The sequence below is a fragment of the Prunus dulcis genome, chromosome 4 (genome assembly GCF_902201215.1).
Source record: "Prunus dulcis chromosome 4, ALMONDv2, whole genome shotgun sequence".
In the NCBI taxonomy this organism is placed as follows: Eukaryota; Viridiplantae; Streptophyta; class Magnoliopsida; order Rosales; family Rosaceae; genus Prunus; species Prunus dulcis.
Window position 1 is genome coordinate 6443290 of NC_047653.1, and position 18995 is coordinate 6462284.

The window sequence follows — 18995 nt, forward strand, 5'->3', positions numbered from 1 at the left end:
ATTTTGTATAAGAATTATACGGATAGCTTGAACTCTCAAACTTTAGGATTTTGGAGTATAATATTAATCATGCTGTTATTTCGCTGCGTTTCTATATCCACCATGTAAACATTTAAAAAGTTTGAGTTTGGTACATGATGGTTTCTTTCTTTTCCAGCATTATGTTGGAAATCATGTTTACTCATTTGGAATTTTGAAGAAAAGAAACATGGTTTTATCATTATTGTTCTTTGTTTTATCTGCATGTTTATGAGTGAATGTACTCTCTTACACGTTTGGAGAAAAGTCATCAACTCAGTTACCTAGTTTCTATGTGGATGACTCATAGATATTCTCATTTTATTGCTTAGTTTGTTTCCCTTTTCACTTTATTTTGTATTATAGGGGAAAGAACTGCGATTGAAGCAACAAAACATAATTCAAATATTTAAAGAGGCTTGCAGTAATTTTGATAAATTTCCAGAGATGGTTTGAGTCTTAATAATATGTGTTTTATCATATTATAACATGGTACTACTTAATCTGGCAGCTTGTTTTAGCTACAACGAAGACAGAAGAACGAGAGGAAATGGAGAGAGGAAGAGAGGGGGAATTCTCTAGAGGAAAAGAGTACAGCCGCGCGGCTATATTAATTTAAAAAAGAATAAAAAAAGTATAGCCGAGCGGCTATACTAACTAAATATTGGAATATGCTGAGAAAGTATAGCCGGGCTGTACTATTTTTTAAAAATTTGTGTAGCCGGACGGCTGAACTATTTAAATATTCGAATATATTAAACAAGTATAGCCGCGCGCGGCTATACGATTTTATTTTGTACGTTGCAAATTGCACCCCAAAAAAAAAAAAAAAACGCAAGTTGGGATAATTTGAAGGGAGGATGACGTAAGCGTTACTAAATTCGAGAACGGCTCGGGAGAGACGACGTTTTGCGGCGCTGCGCTCACCCAGTCAAGCTTGCTTCTTTATCTTCTTTCTAAAACTAGCCTCTTATCTCTCTCTGACTCTGAGTCTCTTCGGCAATGGAGTTTGAGGTTAGGTTAGTTGGGGGCATAGAGAACTGTTACGTCTCTCTTCCTCTGGCCCTAATCCAAACCCTCCAGTCCTCGTCGTCCTCCCTCCCTCATGTTCTCGCTCTGGAGCTTCGCTCCTCCTCAAACGACAGCCGCTGGAATGTCGCTTGGTCCGGCGCCACTTCCACTTCTCAAGCCATTGAGGTAAGCTCAATTTTCAATTTTTCTGCTTCAGCTGAGGAAAGCTATGAAATTTTTCAGTGATTGATTGTGTCGATGCATTGCAGGTTGCTCAGCAATTTGGGGATTGCATTTCGTTGCCAGGTCATGCTAGGGTTCAAGTTCGTGCTCTTTCGAATGTGACGAAGGCTACTCTGGTCACAATTGAGCCTTCTACGGAGGATGATTGGGAGGTTTTGGAACTTAATTCTGAGCTTGCAGAGGCTGCTATATTGAATCAGGTGCTCCAAGTGTTGTCAATTCAAGGTCTTTGTGGTTGTATATAATCTTTCTGTATATGTGCATCAGTCTATCAGTGTATCAGTGTATCGTAACTTTGATAAATGCAGGTGAGGATTGTCCATGAAGCAATGAGATTTCCTCTGTGGTTGCACGGCCGCACTACCATTACATTTCTTGTTGTTTCAACCTTCCCCAGGAAATCGGTGGGTAAGAAGCTGTATTCTCCGTCCTGATTCAGTTATTCAATTAATTTTCAGTGTTAGAATTTAGAACTCGATGAGCTGGGATTTATAACTTGTGCTCTATGATGATATCTTAGTCTATCAGAATTATGTTTTGACTTGTGGGTTATTACCAGTGCAACTGGTTCCAGGGACTGAAGTTGCAGTTGCTCCAAAGAGACGCAAGACTGTCAACTCACATGGAGATTCATCCACTCTTGCTTCTAATGGAAAGCGCCATATTTCAAAGGCACTACTGCGCATTCAAGATCCAGACAGGAGACTAGTTCACAAAAGTGGTTATGTCAAAGGTGTTGAGCTTGGAGTTGTTCTCACTTCTGTTGCTATGATTCACCCAGAAACAGCAAAAATGTTCTCCTTAAACTCTCTTCAGTTAGTAGCTGTTGTGCCAAGATTATCACCAAAAGAGAGCATGAAAAATTCGGAAAATGATGGTTTGAGAACAAGAAGCAGTTCAACTCCAAAAGAATCCAACAATGGAATTTCAAATGACAAGAAGGATAATCGTGAAACAATTGTTCGGCTGTTGATTTCTGATTCAGTGGCTAAAGGGCATGTAATGGTTGCCCAGTCTCTTCGTCTTTATTTGAGAGCTCGTCTGCATTCATGTGCGTAAGTTCTACCCAGTGTTGAATAGAGTACAATTTAACTATAATGCATTTAGAAATATAGACTCAAAAGATGTTCACTGGAATTTACATCTGGATCTTATTTTTAAAATGAAATATTCTTTTGGAACGCCATCTAGAGTTTGGATTGTTCTTGCTCCTTTAGCCGCAAATTTAATTTTCTAATTATACATTCATGTGCCTTATGACACTGTTTCTTCCACAATCAATCACAAGAGTTGGGTGAATTCTTGTGGATTTTCCATGTCTCCCTCTTTAAATTGGCCATGGCATCTGCTGAATAAGAACAGAGAAACACAAGTTATCCTACCGTTAATAGTCTTATGTTTCACAATGAAATCATTTATAACCTTTCATTGAAGAAGCTGGTTGTTTTAATGAGATTGCTCTCATGCCTGCAGGGGTTTATTTAAAGGGATGCAATGGTATTTTGAAGACTGACATTCCCCTATTGTCACTTTCTCCTTGCCACTTTAAGATATTTGGGAAGGACAAAGCTGTTGAAAGAAATGGTATAGAAGTTCTCGATAGGCATAAAATTCGTAAGAAGAAAAACATGCTTCTAACGACCGGCTCAAGCACCTACATAGATGTCACTGATTGGTCAACCCATGACAAAGTGGTTGATGCTTTTTCATATGAATCTTCTTGCAAAGAGGATGAAGGGGCTAATCAGAAGTCTGAGGAGGGAAAGGGAGTAGAAAGTCTTGTTAAAGCATGGATCCTTGCACAACTTGATGCTATTGCTTCCAATGCAGGAGAAGAAATTAATTCCTTGGTTTTGGGAAATGAAACTATACTTCACTTTGAAGTGAAAGGACAGAAATCTGGGATTGAGGAGAAGGTACATGAATCATCAAGTGGCTGCCTCGAAAACAAAAATGAGAATGCTGAACTACCAGTTGAAATCTTATATGTATTGACATTTTCCAAGGAATCTCAACATGCTGGAAATGCATATGAGCTTGTATTTGATGAAAGAAACAAAGACAACAATAATCTTGGAGGTCTAGAGACAATTATAAAGCTGAAGGAGGGTGATCCTGTGTCTTTTTACTCAGTAAGAGAGAGAATGTCTGAAAAAGATGTCCCTGCTGATGTATCATCCTTGAGCTGGATGGGGACAATTGCTTCTGACGTTTTAAATAGTAGGTATTTGTAGTTCCTCGTGAAGCTGTTTCCACTTCTGACACCTAACCAACTCTTATTTACATATAATTTTGATGGTCTATGGGAAGTACACTGTGGTAGCCTATGTTGGTTTAGTGTAGCTGTGGATGGAAACACAAGGGAATACACAAATAGACGGACACTCAACAATAAGGACATGAATGAGTAGTGTTTGAGATTTTAGAAAACTGCTATGTTTTGTTTTCATTGCTGTCTTTATCTCAAGGTGGATGCTCTGGCTGTTCTGGGAGAAGAATATTTTGATGAATGATTCTGATATTTAAACTAGACTATGGATAAGAAAAAATAGAACAATTTTACTTTTGATTTTTGAATAAGCAATCAGTAATCTACTGGTTGTCTTACAAAAGTATTGGTTTACTATTGAAAGTATTGGTTGAGTAGTAAAGGAGGATTGGAGTTTAACTACCATAATGCACACATACAAGACTGAGAAGACTGAAATGGTTGAGTTAGAGGCATGTATTTTGTCTTCTTGTCATTTTCAGTTAAAATATGGCAATATCTCAGGGTGGACAGTTAGGAGTTACAAAGAAAAAGGAAACTTTTGATTTTCTTAACTTGCAAATAAAAAACCAGTCTTTTTTCATATCCTCTGAAATTGACATCCTACTAGTTTTTCAGTATATTTCCCCTCTCACTTTAAATGATTCCTTGCTGTTCCCTAATACATGCTGTTTTCCAATGTAGGAATGTTGGTGTTGTTAACTCCTGCTTCTGGGGCATGGTTCAGTTCACACGATCTTCCTCTCCCTGGACATGTTCTGATATATGGACCTCCTGTGAGTGCATCATCTTTTGAAATTTGGTTTTTCCATTGGGTGATGCAATTTTTGAAGTTAAATGACATATTTTGCGGTTTCTATCTATCAACACAGTGTTTTGTTTGTTTGTTTGTCTTTCAAATACTTGATATTGTTTTTTCCTCTTCTTCCCATTTCTCCTATTAGGGTTCTGGAAAGACATTATTAGCAAGAACTGTTGCAAAGTGTCTCGAAGAAGATAAAGACATCTTAGCACATGTGTATGTTGTTATCTTGACGAATTTCCTTTGTTTTTCATTTGGTCATTGAATTATTGAAAAGTAACCCGAAATGAATTTTCATTTAAATTTTCAACTTAGTGCATCATGATGGTAAAATATGCATGTACTGTAATGCCCTATTTTTGCCTTTGCAGAGTTTTTGTGTCTTGTTCACAACTTGCCATGGAAAAGGCCTTGACCATTCGCCAAGCACTTTCAAGCTATATGTCTGAGGCTTTAGATCATGCTCCATCTCTTGTAATTCTTGATGATCTTGATAGCATTGTTTCATCCTCTTCAGACTCAGAAGGATCTCAAACTTCAACCTCTGTTCTTGCTCTGACAGAATTTCTCAACGACATTATGGATGAATATTGGGTAAGATTTTTGTGAAGGTTCCTAGGATGTAAGCAATGACGCTGATGCTAGAATGATATGTTTATCTATTAATTTTCTAGAATACATAAATGATTGTTGTGACATGGTACTACAATTGATTTAGTATGCCAGAATAGTAAAATATAATTTGTTTGGCACTGCAATGAATAAATGAACCTTATTTCAAGTTCAAGTTATTCTTGTTGGGACCAAATTGTATTTGTAGAAATAGTTCTTTCAAACTTGTAAAGAGTTTATAGAAATTCTGTCATTTATTTGTCTCCTGGAATGCTATGCTAATTTGCAACAGAGCTAGTAGATTGAATAATGAGTCTTATATATTTATTCAACTAAAAAGTCCCTAATCTTATGGAATTATGACCCTGAAATCTCTGTACCGCTTGAGCTAAAAATAGGGAAAAACTTGAGCAGAATCAGTAAATGCTCAATCTCTCATCCCAGTATACTGGCAGTCCATTGGGCATTTATATCTTAAATTTCCTTTAAATCCCTTCTTTATTAAAATATGTGTTGCTCAATCAGACCTTGGCTACTTCATATTAGCATAAAATTTAGCCTATGCTGTCTTGTTGTCATAATGCCTGAATTGCTCTTAATTTTTGTAGGGGGTCAAATACTTTTAATCTATTGTACCAGCTATAAATGATAAAATGCAACAAGCTAACCTTTCAATTTCATACCATCATTAGATGGGTTTATGTCCTTTAGTCAGCTAACAAATCTACTGGGACTCTGAACAGGAAAAAAGGAAGAGCTCGTGTGGAATTGGTCCCCTTGCATTCATAGCTTCGGTAAAGTCTTTAGAGAGTATACCGCAATCATTGAGCTCTTCAGGTTTGTTCTTTCTGAATATAGAATGAGAAATGCATTATACTGAATCATAGAGATTTGTCTGCTTCTTTAATTAAAACATTTGAATGCTATATTTTTTTGACTTTTTTCATTATCAGGAAGGTTCGACTTTCATGTGCAATTGCCTGCTCCTGCTGCCTCACAACGTGAAGCCATTTTGAAGCATGAAATTCAGAGACGTTGCTTACAATGTTCTGATGATATCTTACAAGATGTAGCCTCAAAATGCGATGGCTATGATTCATATGATCTGGTATTCTTCATGTTTCTACATTACACCTTGGAGGGTAGAAGTTGCACAAATATTATTACATTCATGAAATTCATCTTTATATGCTGTATGGGCTGTTATTAGTCCACTATTGCATCCTTATTCTTCCAGCCTTCAGAACTTTAAATTATGTGCTCTAGATAAAAGACTGCTTATGGAGGTGATGACAGTGGATAATGTTGACAATCTTCTCTCTTCTCTTGAAAACTAATAAACTCCGTTGGAAAGTGCGATTATAATCCTGACTGTCCAGGTCTCCAACATATATATTGTTATTTAAAGTTAGAATGTTTGGAATAGTTTGGGAGAGTGCTACCTGCATACAAGTACAAATGAATGCAGAGATCTGATCATCTCTGCTTCAATGCATTGTGTCTTTCCCCTTTAAGTTTTTACTTTTGATGGGCACAAAAGAGAATGCTTTCAGTGCCTTAAGCATGAATTTTGCGGCTTGTGGTAGTTTCAAATTGAGAATGTTTTTGTAGGTAATCTGATCATTGAGAACTGTTAAAGTCTTTTCTGGTGTATGTGTTAGATTTTGTTTTGGTTGGACTATCTTAACAATCTTGCCGTTGCAGGAAATCTTGGTCGATAGAGCTGTTCATGCTGCCATAGGTCGTTTTATGCCTTATCATTTTGCTTTTGACAAAAGTGAAAATCCCACTTTAATAAGGGATGATTTCTCTCGGGCAATGCACGATTTCCTTCCGGTTGCCATGCGCGACGTCACTAAATCTGCTCCTGAAGGTGGTCGGACTGGGTGGGACGACGTTGGTGGTCTTGTTGACATTCGCAATGCAATTAAAGAGGTATAATTTTATCAATTCAGTTTTTGTTTTGGGAAATCATCTATATCAGCGTTTTTCACTTCTCATGCTGCCTTTAATCACTGATTTGCTGCTTATTGAAGGTAGAGTTTTTTTACTCTTATTTTCTTTTGTCTTGTCTCTGCCATTTTTTCGTTTTTCTTTCTCTGTTTCATTATATTACATTGTCTCCTCAGCTGTATGATTATCTACAGTTTCAATGAATCCAAAGATGGTTTGGCTCCACTTAATTGATTTCAATCAAAGTTGTTCGACCATGAGAATAATTTTTTTTTTTATTAGCCTGTTGATGTTTAGTAAAATTGGTTTGATATTTTGTACTGCTGTCATATCTTACTTTCCATGATGTAATATAATTCATTTGTTTCAGTACTTGTCTTTCTGTTTTTGTAATCTAATTGTTCTATCTCTATTTTCAATTCCTATTATCAATATCAGATGATTGAATTGCCTTCAAAATTCCCAATGATCTTTGCAAAAGCTCCTTTAAGGTTGCGGTCCAATGTTCTATTGTATGGGCCTCCTGGCTGTGGAAAGACACATATAGTTGGTTCTGCTGCTGCAGCCTGTTCACTACGATTTATATCAGTCAAAGGACCTGAGCTGTTGAATAAATATATTGGTGCTTCAGAGCAAGCTGTAAGTGGTGAATTATTCATGTACACATTCCTTTTGCATTGATTTCTAGTAGACTCTATACTACATTTATTTACATAATGTATCAGTCTTTGCCTCTACCTGATTCTCAATCCATTGAATTGTGCGTCAGTTGTTTTGTGAAATTATGTTGCATACACCTTTTCTTTTGTGTTTCTGCAGCTTAGTGATCAAGTAACGTGAAAAAATTGTGTGGAGTAGGAATTCAGACTAGCATTGTCAAAAAAATATTTTTGGAGATATATGAGCCGATGATCAATGATTATTTTCATTGGTACTCGGTGAACTTGGCTACAGAAAGTGTCTGACTATTCTGTCCAAAGTCTTTAGATTTCAAGTTGATTTTATTGTTCTATAATATGATGTGAAATTCTTACATAATCATGTGAAAAATGAGAGGTATATTTCTTCTTAGAGTTAAATAACCGGCTCCACAACAGATACGTTAATGTTTCAGGGGGAAGATAGAAAATGTGTAGTGGTTCCTTATACGTTTTATTTTAGAACAATCTTCTGTGTGGTGTAATGCACATTGGTTGATGCTGACGTCTAGGTCCGGGATATATTCACCAAAGCTGCTGCTGCAGCACCATGCCTTCTCTTTTTTGACGAATTTGATTCTATAGCCCCCAAAAGAGGACATGACAATACTGGAGTAACTGATCGTGTTGTCAATCAGGTCCTCTCTTGTTTTCTTGCCCCAATTTATCTTCTTCCCCTCTTCATAGTTGATTCTCTTATCCTAGTATATTGCTTTCTCACAGTTTCTGACTGAATTGGATGGTGTTGAAGTTTTGACTGGTGTTTTTGTGTTTGCTGCAACAAGGTTAGATTCTCTTCAGAGTAATTGTTTTATTTTTAGATTCATTTATAAGTGCTGAATTTCTGATATCAGTTTCTAGGTCAGAAAATAGATTTGTCCAAAGTACTCACTCATGGTGGTCAGTTAAATTTCCTATAGAAATTAAAGGTAGCGATTGTAATTTTATTATTTGTAGCTATGACCCATGCATGAATGCTATAACATACTAGAACAAGACAGTGAAGCTTGTGCAAATTGCCTCCATCTTTTGTCAACAGTGTTGCTCCTATGCAGACATAGGTCCTGTTTATAGATTGTTTCAATCATATTTTCTTGTCTTTACTGAGTATATACCACTTGTCTAATGAAAAATGACTGCATTTTCATGGCAAGCAGTAGACCAGATTTACTTGATGCTGCACTGTTGAGACCTGGTAGGCTAGATCGCCTTCTATTTTGTGATTTTCCATCTCTGGGTGAAAGGTTGGATATTTTGACGGTCCTTTCAAAAAAGGTTAGAAATGAAATTATCTAATCAAAGCATATGATTTACACTTGTATTTAGCTATTTTGCAATTTGTTTAATTGTTATCCTCCCCTTTTTTTTTTTTTTTTTTTTTTTTTTTTTTTTTTGGTCAACTGCTTCAGCTGCCACTGGATGGTGACGTGGATTTAAGAGCCATAGCTTATATGACTGAGGGATTTAGTGGGGCTGACCTTCAAGCTCTTCTCTCAGATGCTCAGCTTGCAGCAGTGCATGAAATTCTGGCTGGTTTAGATACCAATGATCCGGGGAAAAAGCCAGTTATTAATGATGTTCTCTTGAAGTCTACTGCTTCCAGGGCAAGGCCATCTGTTTCCGAAGCTGAGAAGAAAAGATTGTATGGCATTTACGGCGAGTTCTTGGATTCAAAAAGATCTGTTGCTGCACAGGTCTCTCTCTCTTTTCTTTATGTGCTTGCAGTAGGCTCATTTGTTATTTGAGAAGTATATCTTCAAAGTAAAATTTACGTTGTGACTAACAAATAACGGTTTTGCAGTCAAGAGATGCAAAGGGAAAGAGGGCAACCCTAGCATGAGATATGACTGAACTTGATGGCCTTTTGTTCTTCAGGTAGAGCAAGATAAGAGACACCTTGTAATTAATTTTCAAAATGAACTCTACTGTTCTTCCCACAAAACTGACTTGCCTGGATCTTTTATTTTGACGTGTTCTAGTAGTTTGTTTGAGTTTGAAATTGAATTACATGGTTCTTATTTCCTATCATGCAGGAAATCAAAATTTTGAAAGATTTCTCCACCAGTTCTTCGGCAATACTTCAAATGTAGCTTTGCGTTTATGCCGCAAGGCTGATGTTGTTGCGGATCATCTTGCCAAAGAAGCGTATGTCTGCGATGTGCACCATAGAATACGTATATAGCGGCACTAGTTATACACCCCGAGTAGGGCTGGAGGCAAAGGAAATGACAACTTCACTTGAAGTTTTAATTCAATAAAAAGAAGAATCCAATGATTTTGTTCTTGGATATATAGTATACAGAAAGAGACCAATGGGGACAGTAATTGCCATTCCTGGACCTGGACACAAAGAATAGAGCTCAATTTTGAAATTTAGTTGGGATTAATTTCCTGTCATTAGAAATTTAGAAGGGAAGCATACAATTTTGAGCTTCTAATTCTAAGGATAGTTGAGTCTTGAGAGGGGGTGAGATAAGATCTCTGCAATATCAGACCAATTAGTTTGATGCTGAATATATTTGTTAGTACTGTAAATAATATTTATTTATATTATGAAAGTTAATATTAATGATAAGCGTTGATAATTGAGATATTTTGTTTATCATCTCAAACAAATTTCATAAATCACTAAAGAACCAAAGTTCAAGTGGATCCAATGAAACTTCAACTGGCCATGAAGCTGAACAGATTTCATTTTCTAGAAAGAAAAAAAAAAAAAAAAATCAGTTCCGCTTCCAGGTTCCCTGTTCTTCTGTCTCCTTGATGATCGGGAACGTGTAGCTTGATGGTGATGATGATGACGGGGATGCTCCTGATTGGAACCACGCCTGTGCAAAAGATTATAATTCCTTTTCACTTTTTCGGTCTTCATTCAATTTTGATTTTCTTGATTTTTTTTTAAAATATAATTGTTTTATTTTTATGTATTTATAAATTCCATTTTCTGTCTTAATTTACTAGGTCGATGGGTTTACTTTTTGTATTTTGTCTTTATATATTTATAAATTCCAACGTGGAAAACCTACACCAATTTTCTTCATTCTCATATTGCTAACATTCAATTAAAACATGAACTGCAATGGATGACAATGTCAAATAAAAGGCACTAAAATTGCACTGCCAACTAACCACCATTGGGTAAACAGCCTGCATTAAACACAACATGCCACCACTCTAGAAGATAATGGGAGAATTGTGCGCCAAACAAAATGACTGCAAAATTTTCATCAGTTCACATGAAATCTTTCATTAGAGCACAGGATGGCATCTGCTCATCAAAGTCGGATGATAATATTCTTGGCTTACTGGTCAAAATCATCAACCATAAACAAATCCGAAATCCTTTTCTGTAACTTAACAAATACAGAAACAAATTCAATTCGGATTAAAACGAGAGCTTATAGGCGACTAATGACAGCCTCCACCTCAGAAGGGGTATACAGATGGTATGTTGGAGCAACCTTTGCGATATCAACATTATTGGGAGTCACCTGCAAACAGTAAAATAGGTCAATTAAAGTAACCCTATGCAAACTAGACATATGTAAACACTAAAATAGGTCAAAATCCATATCAATTATAAAGGTTCACCTTTTCTTCCATAACTTGCTTAAGAATAGACAGAGCAATTGTCTCAGCTTCTTGAAGAGTCAATTCCTGAAACCCGTCATCAAATGAAAATACTGATTTATATGGTTGAAAAAGCATGAAGCAGAAAGCATTTCCATAACTTGATTCCACCAGAAAATTGTCAAAAAAGTAAAATGGCTTCGTCCTAGAAGGATGACTTCAATCATGCGTACAAGCAAATTCATCTTAAACATATGGCTAACCACTTCAGCATTTCATGCTCCGTAACTTATAAGGCGACTTGGTAGAATATGTACACAAATAAGAAAACGAATAAGTTATAACAAGCAGAGATACCTTGTTGTATTGCTCTTGCAGAGAGCTGTCTGCACCTTCTGAACCTGAACCAATAGCTTTTGCATTGCATTGCCAAAATGTGCCAGATGGATCAGTATAGTACCTGCATAACAGAAGTTTTCTTTCCTGGGTCAAAGAGACAAGAACATACAAAACAGAAGCAGCAAGAATTTGGAAGTAAACTTTAGAAAAAAAAGAAAAAGAAAGAGAGTATAACTTATTAATGTTTACATAGATCAACAATACTACATAAAACTACATATCCCTAAGAAACAAAACCATTGTAGCATTACAAAGGTCTACAATGTGCTCTCCTGCTTACATCAAGCTAAAAGAAAAGGCACAGGCATCTCAACTTGGAGCCAAACAAAAGAACTGATACTGCTTGTATACATAAATGGTAGGAATATAACAAAACATGGAATGGTGATTGTCAAAATGATATCTTACTGCAAAGATCCTTCTTAACTCTCTCTTTGGGATTGCATTGACATATATATGCCAAATGCCTCATTAGTGATTCATTTTTAAATAAGCACAGGCTTTCTCTCTTTAATGGTAATTCACACACACAATCATATTATACACATCTCACAACAAGAAAAGAAAAAGAAAAAGGAAGTATCACTTACAAGCTGGGCCCATGCTCATCATGACCTGCAATTAGAAGAGATACTCCAAATGGTCGAGACTGCAAACGAGAACATAAAAAACCAATTATATAGCAATAACATATAACATCACAGGGATAATATAGGAACAATGCAACAGAGATCTAATAACAGATGCCAAAAGATGCTTCACTCATATTAAAAAGAAAGAACAGTATGTCCCTGGTTCATCTCTTTATCAAAGATAAAACAGGTATCCTAAAGTGCTTGATTATGAATTGCTACGAAATAAACAGAAAAATCAATAATGATGAGGAGTATTGGTAAAGTATAAGCACAATTTCACTAATCTTAATATCAAATTTTTCTTCCAAACTAAGCAAATTCAATTATTTGACTATAAACATAAATTTTCATATAAACCAAATAAAATGGTTATTACCATGGACTCTTCATCACCTTCACCAAACCGAAGGGCCAGATCACAAAGAGCTTGTGTTGTAGATTCCACAGTCATTGGCTCACCATAGGAGAACCTATGATTCTGCAAAAATTGGAAGTTAGAATACAAGTATAAAGGTTAGGATATCAATCTGTAAAACCAATGAGAATAGTACCTGAGTTTCAACGCGTGCATGCTCAACGAGTGTACGAGCATCAGCAATCAGTCCACTCATGGCACATCCTATATGGTCATCAATTTCCATAATTTTCTCCACACTGCTGGGTTCCTGAAGGTGAAAAGTATAGAATATCATTCATCAGTGAAACTGAAAATGTCTAAATTTGAAACATGAACATATTATCCATGGAAACAAGTTAGAGCTGGATAAAGAAAAGGTAGAATTTGGAAAATAAAAATTGATTGACCCAATACAATTTGAAAATGAGATAAAGTCAGAGGCTTTATTGCTCCTAACTTAAGCATGATTCTTAAACACAGGATACACAAAAAGGGTGCCATGTGTTCTAGGACAAAAGGCCTCTAACAACTTTGGCTTAAACTTGTAGCTATAACAGTATCAACTAATACAAAGAGGTAAGTAAAAGAATTCACATAAGGAGATAATTTGCATACCAGCAAAGGCGAAGTGATACGTTTTTCCACAGCAAGCACAACACCCTCTTTTGTCTTTAACCCAATAGCAGTCGAACCCAACTGTAATTCATCAAAACCCAACTTTCAATATCCAGTAATTATATAGAGAAAATGTGTTAAAACAATAGCTATTTTTGTGCCACTGACACTCTGCTTAATCCTACATTTTATGCAAAATGAGGCTTTTTTTTTTTCCTTTCTTTTTTTTTTTTTTTAAGAATCTGAAAAAGAGTGAAAGTGGGATATAATAAGGTCGTACCTTGATGGCCTCAATGGCATACTCAACCTGAAACAACCTGCCTTCAGGGGAGAAGGTGTTTACTCCTCTGTCATACTCAGTCCTTCACAACACACACATACCCAAAAAATAATCAACAAGGAAAGAAGTAAAAAAAGAATATGTGTATGCATATAATTGAGACATATAATTTACTTAAGAAAACTCCTCAGAAATGAAATTCACCTTGTGAGAAACATCTTGGTTTGATTGGAACTTTGAGATTGATCTGAATCAACACAAATAAACAAGAAATGGGTTTCAGTGAATAAGGACAGATCTGTCTCTAGCTCGTAAAACAGCGAAAGGACTTTTACCCGAGTACCTTCTATACTGAAAAAGATCGGGAGAAAACAAATACTATGAAACAAAATTGAAATTTCGTGCAACCCAAACAGAACACTCTAAGAAATCTTCAGAGAGACTCAGTTCTCTATCAACTTTCAGTGACCATTCAGTAAAGATAGACGGAACTAATCATGTGTTAATGTAGAGAGAGAGAGAGAGAGAGAGAGAGAGAGAGAGAGATACCGAATTAGTATGTGATTTGCTTCACTGCGATGAGTGCTCCTTCTGCAGAGAGATGGTGATTTATGATATGCTTTCGTGTTGGAGAAGAAGGGTTTTTCCTTTTTCTTCCACTCCTTGAAAAAAGAAAAAGAAAAAGAAAAAACCTCTAAACAGAGTCGGGTCGGGTCAACTTTGTTTTGGGCCAAACCCATGCAAAGTTGAAGACGAAGCTGAAACTCATCAAGGTCCATTGAAATTTCTCGGCCTAATAATTTGAAAGCCCACCCAACATGAACCAAACCAAAACCTTCTTCTCCAACAAGTAAAGCAGGGTCTTCAGACCACTTTTATGTTTTTTCGCCAAAACTTCCGTCAAATCTCTCTCCGTTTTTCAGAAACACAGAAAAAAGCTTGAGTCTTTCTCTCTATAGCACGCAATGGGAGACAGTCAGTACTCGTTTTCTCTCACCACTTTCAGGTAACTCTCCCGCTCTATCGTTATTCTTCACATTTCCAGGTTCATCATATATATGTGTGTGCGCGCGTTGGTGTAGAAATTTAGTTGGGTATTTGTACTTTTTGATTTATTTGCGGCATATGCTGAGTAGCCCTTCAGGGAAGCTAGTGCAGATCGAGCACGCTTTGACAGCAGTTGGGTCGGGCCAAACCTCTCTGGGGATCAAAGGTAATGGTCATAGTGCTTTGTCAGCTTTATTTTAAGCTTACCCATTGGGTGATTAGTCCTGCTAGGGTTCTTTGTGCTTGTTCTAAGTGGTGCTTGTAATCTAATTGATTTGCTGAACCAGTCAGAAGATTATTGAAATATTGGTAGAATCTGGCATCTGGATGAAAAGCTAGGTTTTTTAATTTATTTGAACTATATATTGGATTGAGCTGAAAATTTTAAGATAAATTAGTTCAGGTTTTACTTTAGGCCCAAATGCGTGATCTGATATTTGGATAGAACCTACTCAGAAGTTTTCAGATGCAATGTTGAAGTGAGATAATGGTACAATTTGGATAAACTAGATCTTTGTTTTGACAATTTTAATGATAAACATTGGAACTTTTGTTACGGACCAATGTATACAGATATATTTAGAACGAACTAGTAAGAAAATATTTGGTGGGAATTTAACCTGCTGATGTGATATGAAAGGAAATTTAAAAGTTGGGCTTTCTATATCAGACATAGACATAGCTGTCTGTATAATTGTGTGCGTGTTTACATGGTTACTGCAGCTGCTAATGGGGTTGTTATTGCAACTGAGAAGAAGCTACCTTCAATCTTGGTTGATGAAGCATCTGTAAGTCCTCTTGATCACTTGTGAAGTTCCCTATTTAAATTTAACTAGTTTGATATTATCTTATATTACAATTTCTATCTGCTTGAGTTAAATGGAGACTATGTGCCAGAGCCTAGTGGCATAGCTTCTGGAGACTTGGATTTGTAATGAGTCATGATGATATGAGTTTGTATCACTTTTAGCATTAACTAACTTTTGGACCTACAAGATTTAAGTGCTTCACACCATATCTATGTTCTGAACAACATCTTTTCTAAATAGGACTGTTTCTCATGTTTATGGAATGATTTGAATGGTTCCCCTTCTAAGATGTTGGTTTCTGATGGTATGTATTTTCTTTGGTCAGGTTAAAAAGATACAGAGTTTGACACCAAATATTGGAGTTGTTTACAGGTTTGTTTTTGTGTGATTCCTGTACTGAAGCCCATTATTTTCTTAGTACTGAGTTACTTGTACATAAATCTATTATTTTATCTTCATTCAGCGTGCAAGTCTTCTTACCATTAGTTTCTCTCCTGCAGTGGTATGGGTCCTGATTTTCGAGTCTTGGTTCGAAAAAGCAGGAAGCAGGCAGAACAATATCACAGATTATATAAGGTACTGAGTTTTTCTTCTCTCCTTATTTGATTATAACTTTGTGAGATGTGATGTGACAAAGTTTCATCATATCTTTGTCAAGTTCTTGCAAACTAGAATAATAAGATGTGCTTGTATATTGTGAAGGTCTTAACTTGTATAAAACTATCATGTTTGTAGGAACCAATCCCTGTTACTCAACTTGTGAGGGAAACTGCGGCTGTTATGCAGGAGTTCACTCAATCTGGGTAACTATCACTCTGTCCATGTTAATATAAAATGTGGTTCCCTTTTTGGACTGAAACAAATACACTAGTTCTTGGCCCATGTTTCGTCACATTGAGACTACGATCCATATATGAAACCAATGGCCTCTAATCGATGCTTTTTAAATTTACTGAAGTATTTTTCTCCCCTTTTCTTTGTAGTGGTGTAAGGCCTTTTGGGGTATCTCTGCTGGTTGCTGGGTTTGATGACAGTGGTCCCCAACTATACCAGGTATTTCCATTCTCCAATGTTTTATTAAATATTGTTATGAATCATTTCTCTATTTGTTGTTTCCGGTTGCAAGAGATGATGCCTTTTAAGGAAAGAACATTAATTTAAATTTTTAAAGCATATTTGGCTTCTGAACTTGCTTCTGCCCAATATTTGGTTGTGTTAAAGTTTGTTAAACAAAAGTTTTTTGCATTCTCTGTAATCTTGCTTAAGCTTCATTCAAATAATTTCCAGCTCTCCATACAGTAGGTTGCACTCCTGAATTTGGTTGGCGTACTGAAACTCTTTTATCTGCCTGGAAAATTTATACTTCAGTGCTTTGCCTTTAGGACATGCACATTTTGAAGCTTTTCTCCTAAGAACACTAGCTGAATTTGAATCTAGTTGAATGGATTGCATCATTTGGCAGATAAATATATTTTTCAAACTTTTTTTGTTTCTTAAATCATTTCCAGACAACTTTTGTTTGTTTTAATCATAACTCTATTCTAGTTGGTGGGAGAGAAGGAAATTCCTGTCCGGCGTTAGTAATATTTAAAAAATTGTATTCTGCCCTTTGTTGACAATAATATGAAAGCTTATATGCAAATATTGATATTTTTAAATTTATTTCTCTATAGGTTGATCCTTCAGGTTCATATTTCTCGTGGAAAGCCTCTGCAATGGGGAAGAATGTCTCAAATGCAAAAACATTTCTTGAGAAGAGGTACTAAGACATGGTTTTGGACATTTCGTCCATTTTAAACCGACTAAAGTGACATCTCTTCCTTCATGCCTTGTATACTCTTTCATAAAAGAATTTAGGTGGGCTTTGGGGCTACCATTACAATTGTTTATTGTTTCTACATATACTATTAGGTGGTCTGTCTCTGCCTAATCTGAGAATTTCTTATTCTTCCACACATGCTCTCAGTTTGGCTTGCCATAATGTTTTATGTATTTGACATCACTGGTTTGAGAACCAATAGGTAACCCTGCTAACTAAAGAAATATAGATAACGACGGCATTTTCTCTGGTTGTCATAAACATCATGTAACGTCAAGCCTTTAAGCAATCATGATTTATATATGTTCAAATAGAAACTTAACACGATACCCTTTCTTGGATGTCCTTTTCTGTCTTATTATTTCTATAGTTTAGCACTTAGATCATTTGGCATTTCTCAATTATTTATGTTTGATATTTACGATTCAAATTTATGTCTCACTTTGTTTGTTGTTCTCAAAGGTGAAGTGTATCTTATTATTATTTTTTTTATAATTCAGGTATACCAATGATATGGAACTTGATGATGCTGTGCACACGGCTATTTTGACTCTGAAGGAGGGGTATATATACATAACCTTTTTTATAAATGCATAATATGTAGGAGTCAGAAAGGGGAAGAAACTTGAAAAAGAAAATTGTTTTTGTGCTTCATTATAAAGTATTTGTTACTGCTTGGGCAAATGCTGTGTGGAGTTCACCTTCAGTCAATCAGATTGACAAAATGAGAACAAGCCAGTGATGCAAAATGATTGTTTCAGTGATGCAAGTTTCATCTTGCTTCCTGGCCAGCCAGTCAACAATCCGTTCAGTTATTACTTTCAAGTTCAGTATTTCTGTAAGCGGTCTGATTAGTTGCTTCATATTTGATGCAGATTTGAAGGACAAATCTCAGGAAAAAATATTGAGATTGGGATAATTGGCACAGACAAAAAATTCAGGCAAGCTCCATCTTTACTTCCTACTTTGGCAATAAATGCTTTGCTCATTATAAGTTAATATCCTTGCTTGATGAATTTCTGATTTTGAAACTATTCCAGTATTTTGTGGCGGAATCATCTTTTTATGCTCACTTTTCTGCAGAGTGCTAACCCCAGCAGAGATTGAAGATTATTTGGCTGAAGTGGAGTAGTGTGCCTGTTACTGCAGAAAATTTGAAAAACCAAAAAAATTAATCAATCCAGTTTATGTTGTGAGATGGTTGCATATTCAGCAAAAATGATTTGGTATGGGATGCTATGCTGCGAGTCTTTAGGAACCAAATCACAAACATCTTGGGCTGAAGCAGCATAGTGCCATAATTTCATTTGTATTTGTTTGTAGCCTTACCTTTCTTACAATTCTGAGACAAATTATCAATAGCTTTGAACTTCATTAAGACATTTACAGCGGACCCGAAATTCCTAGACTCGTTATATCTATCAACTCCCCACTGCATGAATTTGAAGTGGAATTTCCAGGATTGGCTTGCCATTAGATGAATGTAATGTAGGCTTCATCAGTTCATTGACATTACCAATAGCTGATAGTTGGGAATGAACTACTTAAAAATGGCCTTGATTTTCAAAAAGCGTATCATGGCAATCATGTGCTAAACAAAACCCTTGAAAGAAGTACGTTGGAAAATATATCGATCATTTTATTACAGTTGGGACCTTAAGGGGGGACACGATCGAGATTAGAAGGTTGGCTCTGGCTTGGACCTTAAGGAGGACTCAGAAATCATGTCATTGTCTACAATGTTTGCTATCTCAAACAGAAAATCTACTGCCAGCAAGAGACTTGAAAGTAACTGAGCATAAAGATTCAAAGAGCTCA

General features: G+C 36.1%; 3 protein-coding genes across 6 annotated transcripts; 2 read left to right on the plus strand and 1 right to left on the minus strand.

The window, feature by feature from the left end:
* Positions 1–879: 879 nt before the first annotated feature.
* LOC117625835 (peroxisome biogenesis protein 1-like) lies at positions 880–10199 on the plus strand. Of its 4 annotated transcripts, XM_034357406.1 has the most exons (18): positions 886–1215; positions 1299–1472; positions 1581–1680; positions 1832–2323; positions 2746–3492; positions 4226–4317; positions 4486–4559; positions 4715–4937; positions 5699–5792; positions 5909–6063; positions 6660–6890; positions 7347–7547; positions 8119–8244; positions 8330–8391; positions 8764–8881; positions 9016–9300; positions 9408–9481; positions 9640–10199. In XM_034357406.1, the coding sequence occupies exons 1-17, from the start codon at positions 1021–1023 to the stop codon at positions 9444–9446; spliced, it is 3408 nt and encodes a 1135-aa protein (XP_034213297.1). In that variant the 5' UTR covers positions 886–1020; the 3' UTR covers positions 9447–9481; positions 9640–10199. The 4 variants fall into 4 exon arrangements, with proteins under 4 accessions (XP_034213299.1, XP_034213298.1, XP_034213297.1 ...); XM_034357410.1 differs by lacking the exon at positions 886–1215 and having other exon boundaries at positions 1456–1472; positions 1581–1676; XM_034357407.1 differs by lacking the exons at positions 9408–9481; positions 9640–10199 and having other exon boundaries at positions 882–1215; positions 8764–8880; positions 9014–9140.
* Positions 10200–10791: 592 nt separating this feature from the next.
* On the minus strand, positions 10792–14177 carry LOC117625696 (proteasome subunit alpha type-5). The gene is made up of 10 exons (XM_034357229.1): positions 14052–14177; positions 13707–13749; positions 13503–13584; positions 13223–13303; positions 12762–12875; positions 12587–12688; positions 12166–12224; positions 11534–11636; positions 11198–11263; positions 10792–11097 (listed from the first exon to the last, which is right to left on the minus strand). The coding sequence occupies exons 2-10, from the start codon at positions 13718–13720 to the stop codon at positions 11005–11007; spliced, it is 714 nt and encodes a 237-aa protein (XP_034213120.1). The 5' UTR covers positions 13721–13749; positions 14052–14177; the 3' UTR covers positions 10792–11004.
* A 102-nt stretch (positions 14178–14279) lies between these two features.
* On the plus strand, positions 14280–18636 carry LOC117625161 (proteasome subunit alpha type-2-B-like). The gene is made up of 11 exons (XM_034356764.1): positions 14280–14508; positions 14639–14715; positions 15273–15337; positions 15684–15730; positions 15859–15934; positions 16094–16161; positions 16342–16411; positions 17032–17117; positions 17678–17740; positions 18053–18118; positions 18261–18636. Exons 1-11 carry the CDS (start codon positions 14468–14470, stop codon positions 18307–18309), a joined length of 708 nt encoding a protein of 235 aa, XP_034212655.1. The 5' UTR covers positions 14280–14467; the 3' UTR covers positions 18310–18636.
* Positions 18637–18995: the final 359 nt, after the last annotated feature.

Bases quoted from the DNA above. Each gene is read 5' to 3' on its own strand.
- LOC117625835 (XM_034357406.1), top strand. From the start codon at position 1,021: ATGGAGTTTGAGGTTAGGTTAGTTGGGGGCATAGAGAACTGTTACGTC. The intron at 4,318-4,485 runs GTGAGTGCATCA...TTCTCCTATTAG, and splicing joins TTCTGATATATGGACCTCCT to GGTTCTGGAAAGACATTATT. The intron at 5,793-5,908 runs GTTTGTTCTTTC...TTTCATTATCAG, and splicing joins GCAATCATTGAGCTCTTCAG to GAAGGTTCGACTTTCATGTG.
- LOC117625696 (XM_034357229.1), bottom strand. The intron at 12,689-12,761 runs GTACTATTCTCA...CAATTTTTGCAG, and splicing joins ATGCACGCGTTGAAACTCAG to AATCATAGGTTCTCCTATGG. The intron at 11,637-12,165 runs GTAAGTGATACT...TCTGTTATGCAG, and splicing joins GATGAGCATGGGCCCAGCTT to GTACTATACTGATCCATCTG.
- LOC117625161 (XM_034356764.1), top strand. From the start codon at position 14,468: ATGGGAGACAGTCAGTACTCGTTTTCTCTCACCACTTTCAG. The intron at 15,935-16,093 runs GTACTGAGTTTT...TCATGTTTGTAG, and splicing joins AATATCACAGATTATATAAG to GAACCAATCCCTGTTACTCA. The intron at 16,162-16,341 runs GTAACTATCACT...TTTTCTTTGTAG, and splicing joins CAGGAGTTCACTCAATCTGG to TGGTGTAAGGCCTTTTGGGG.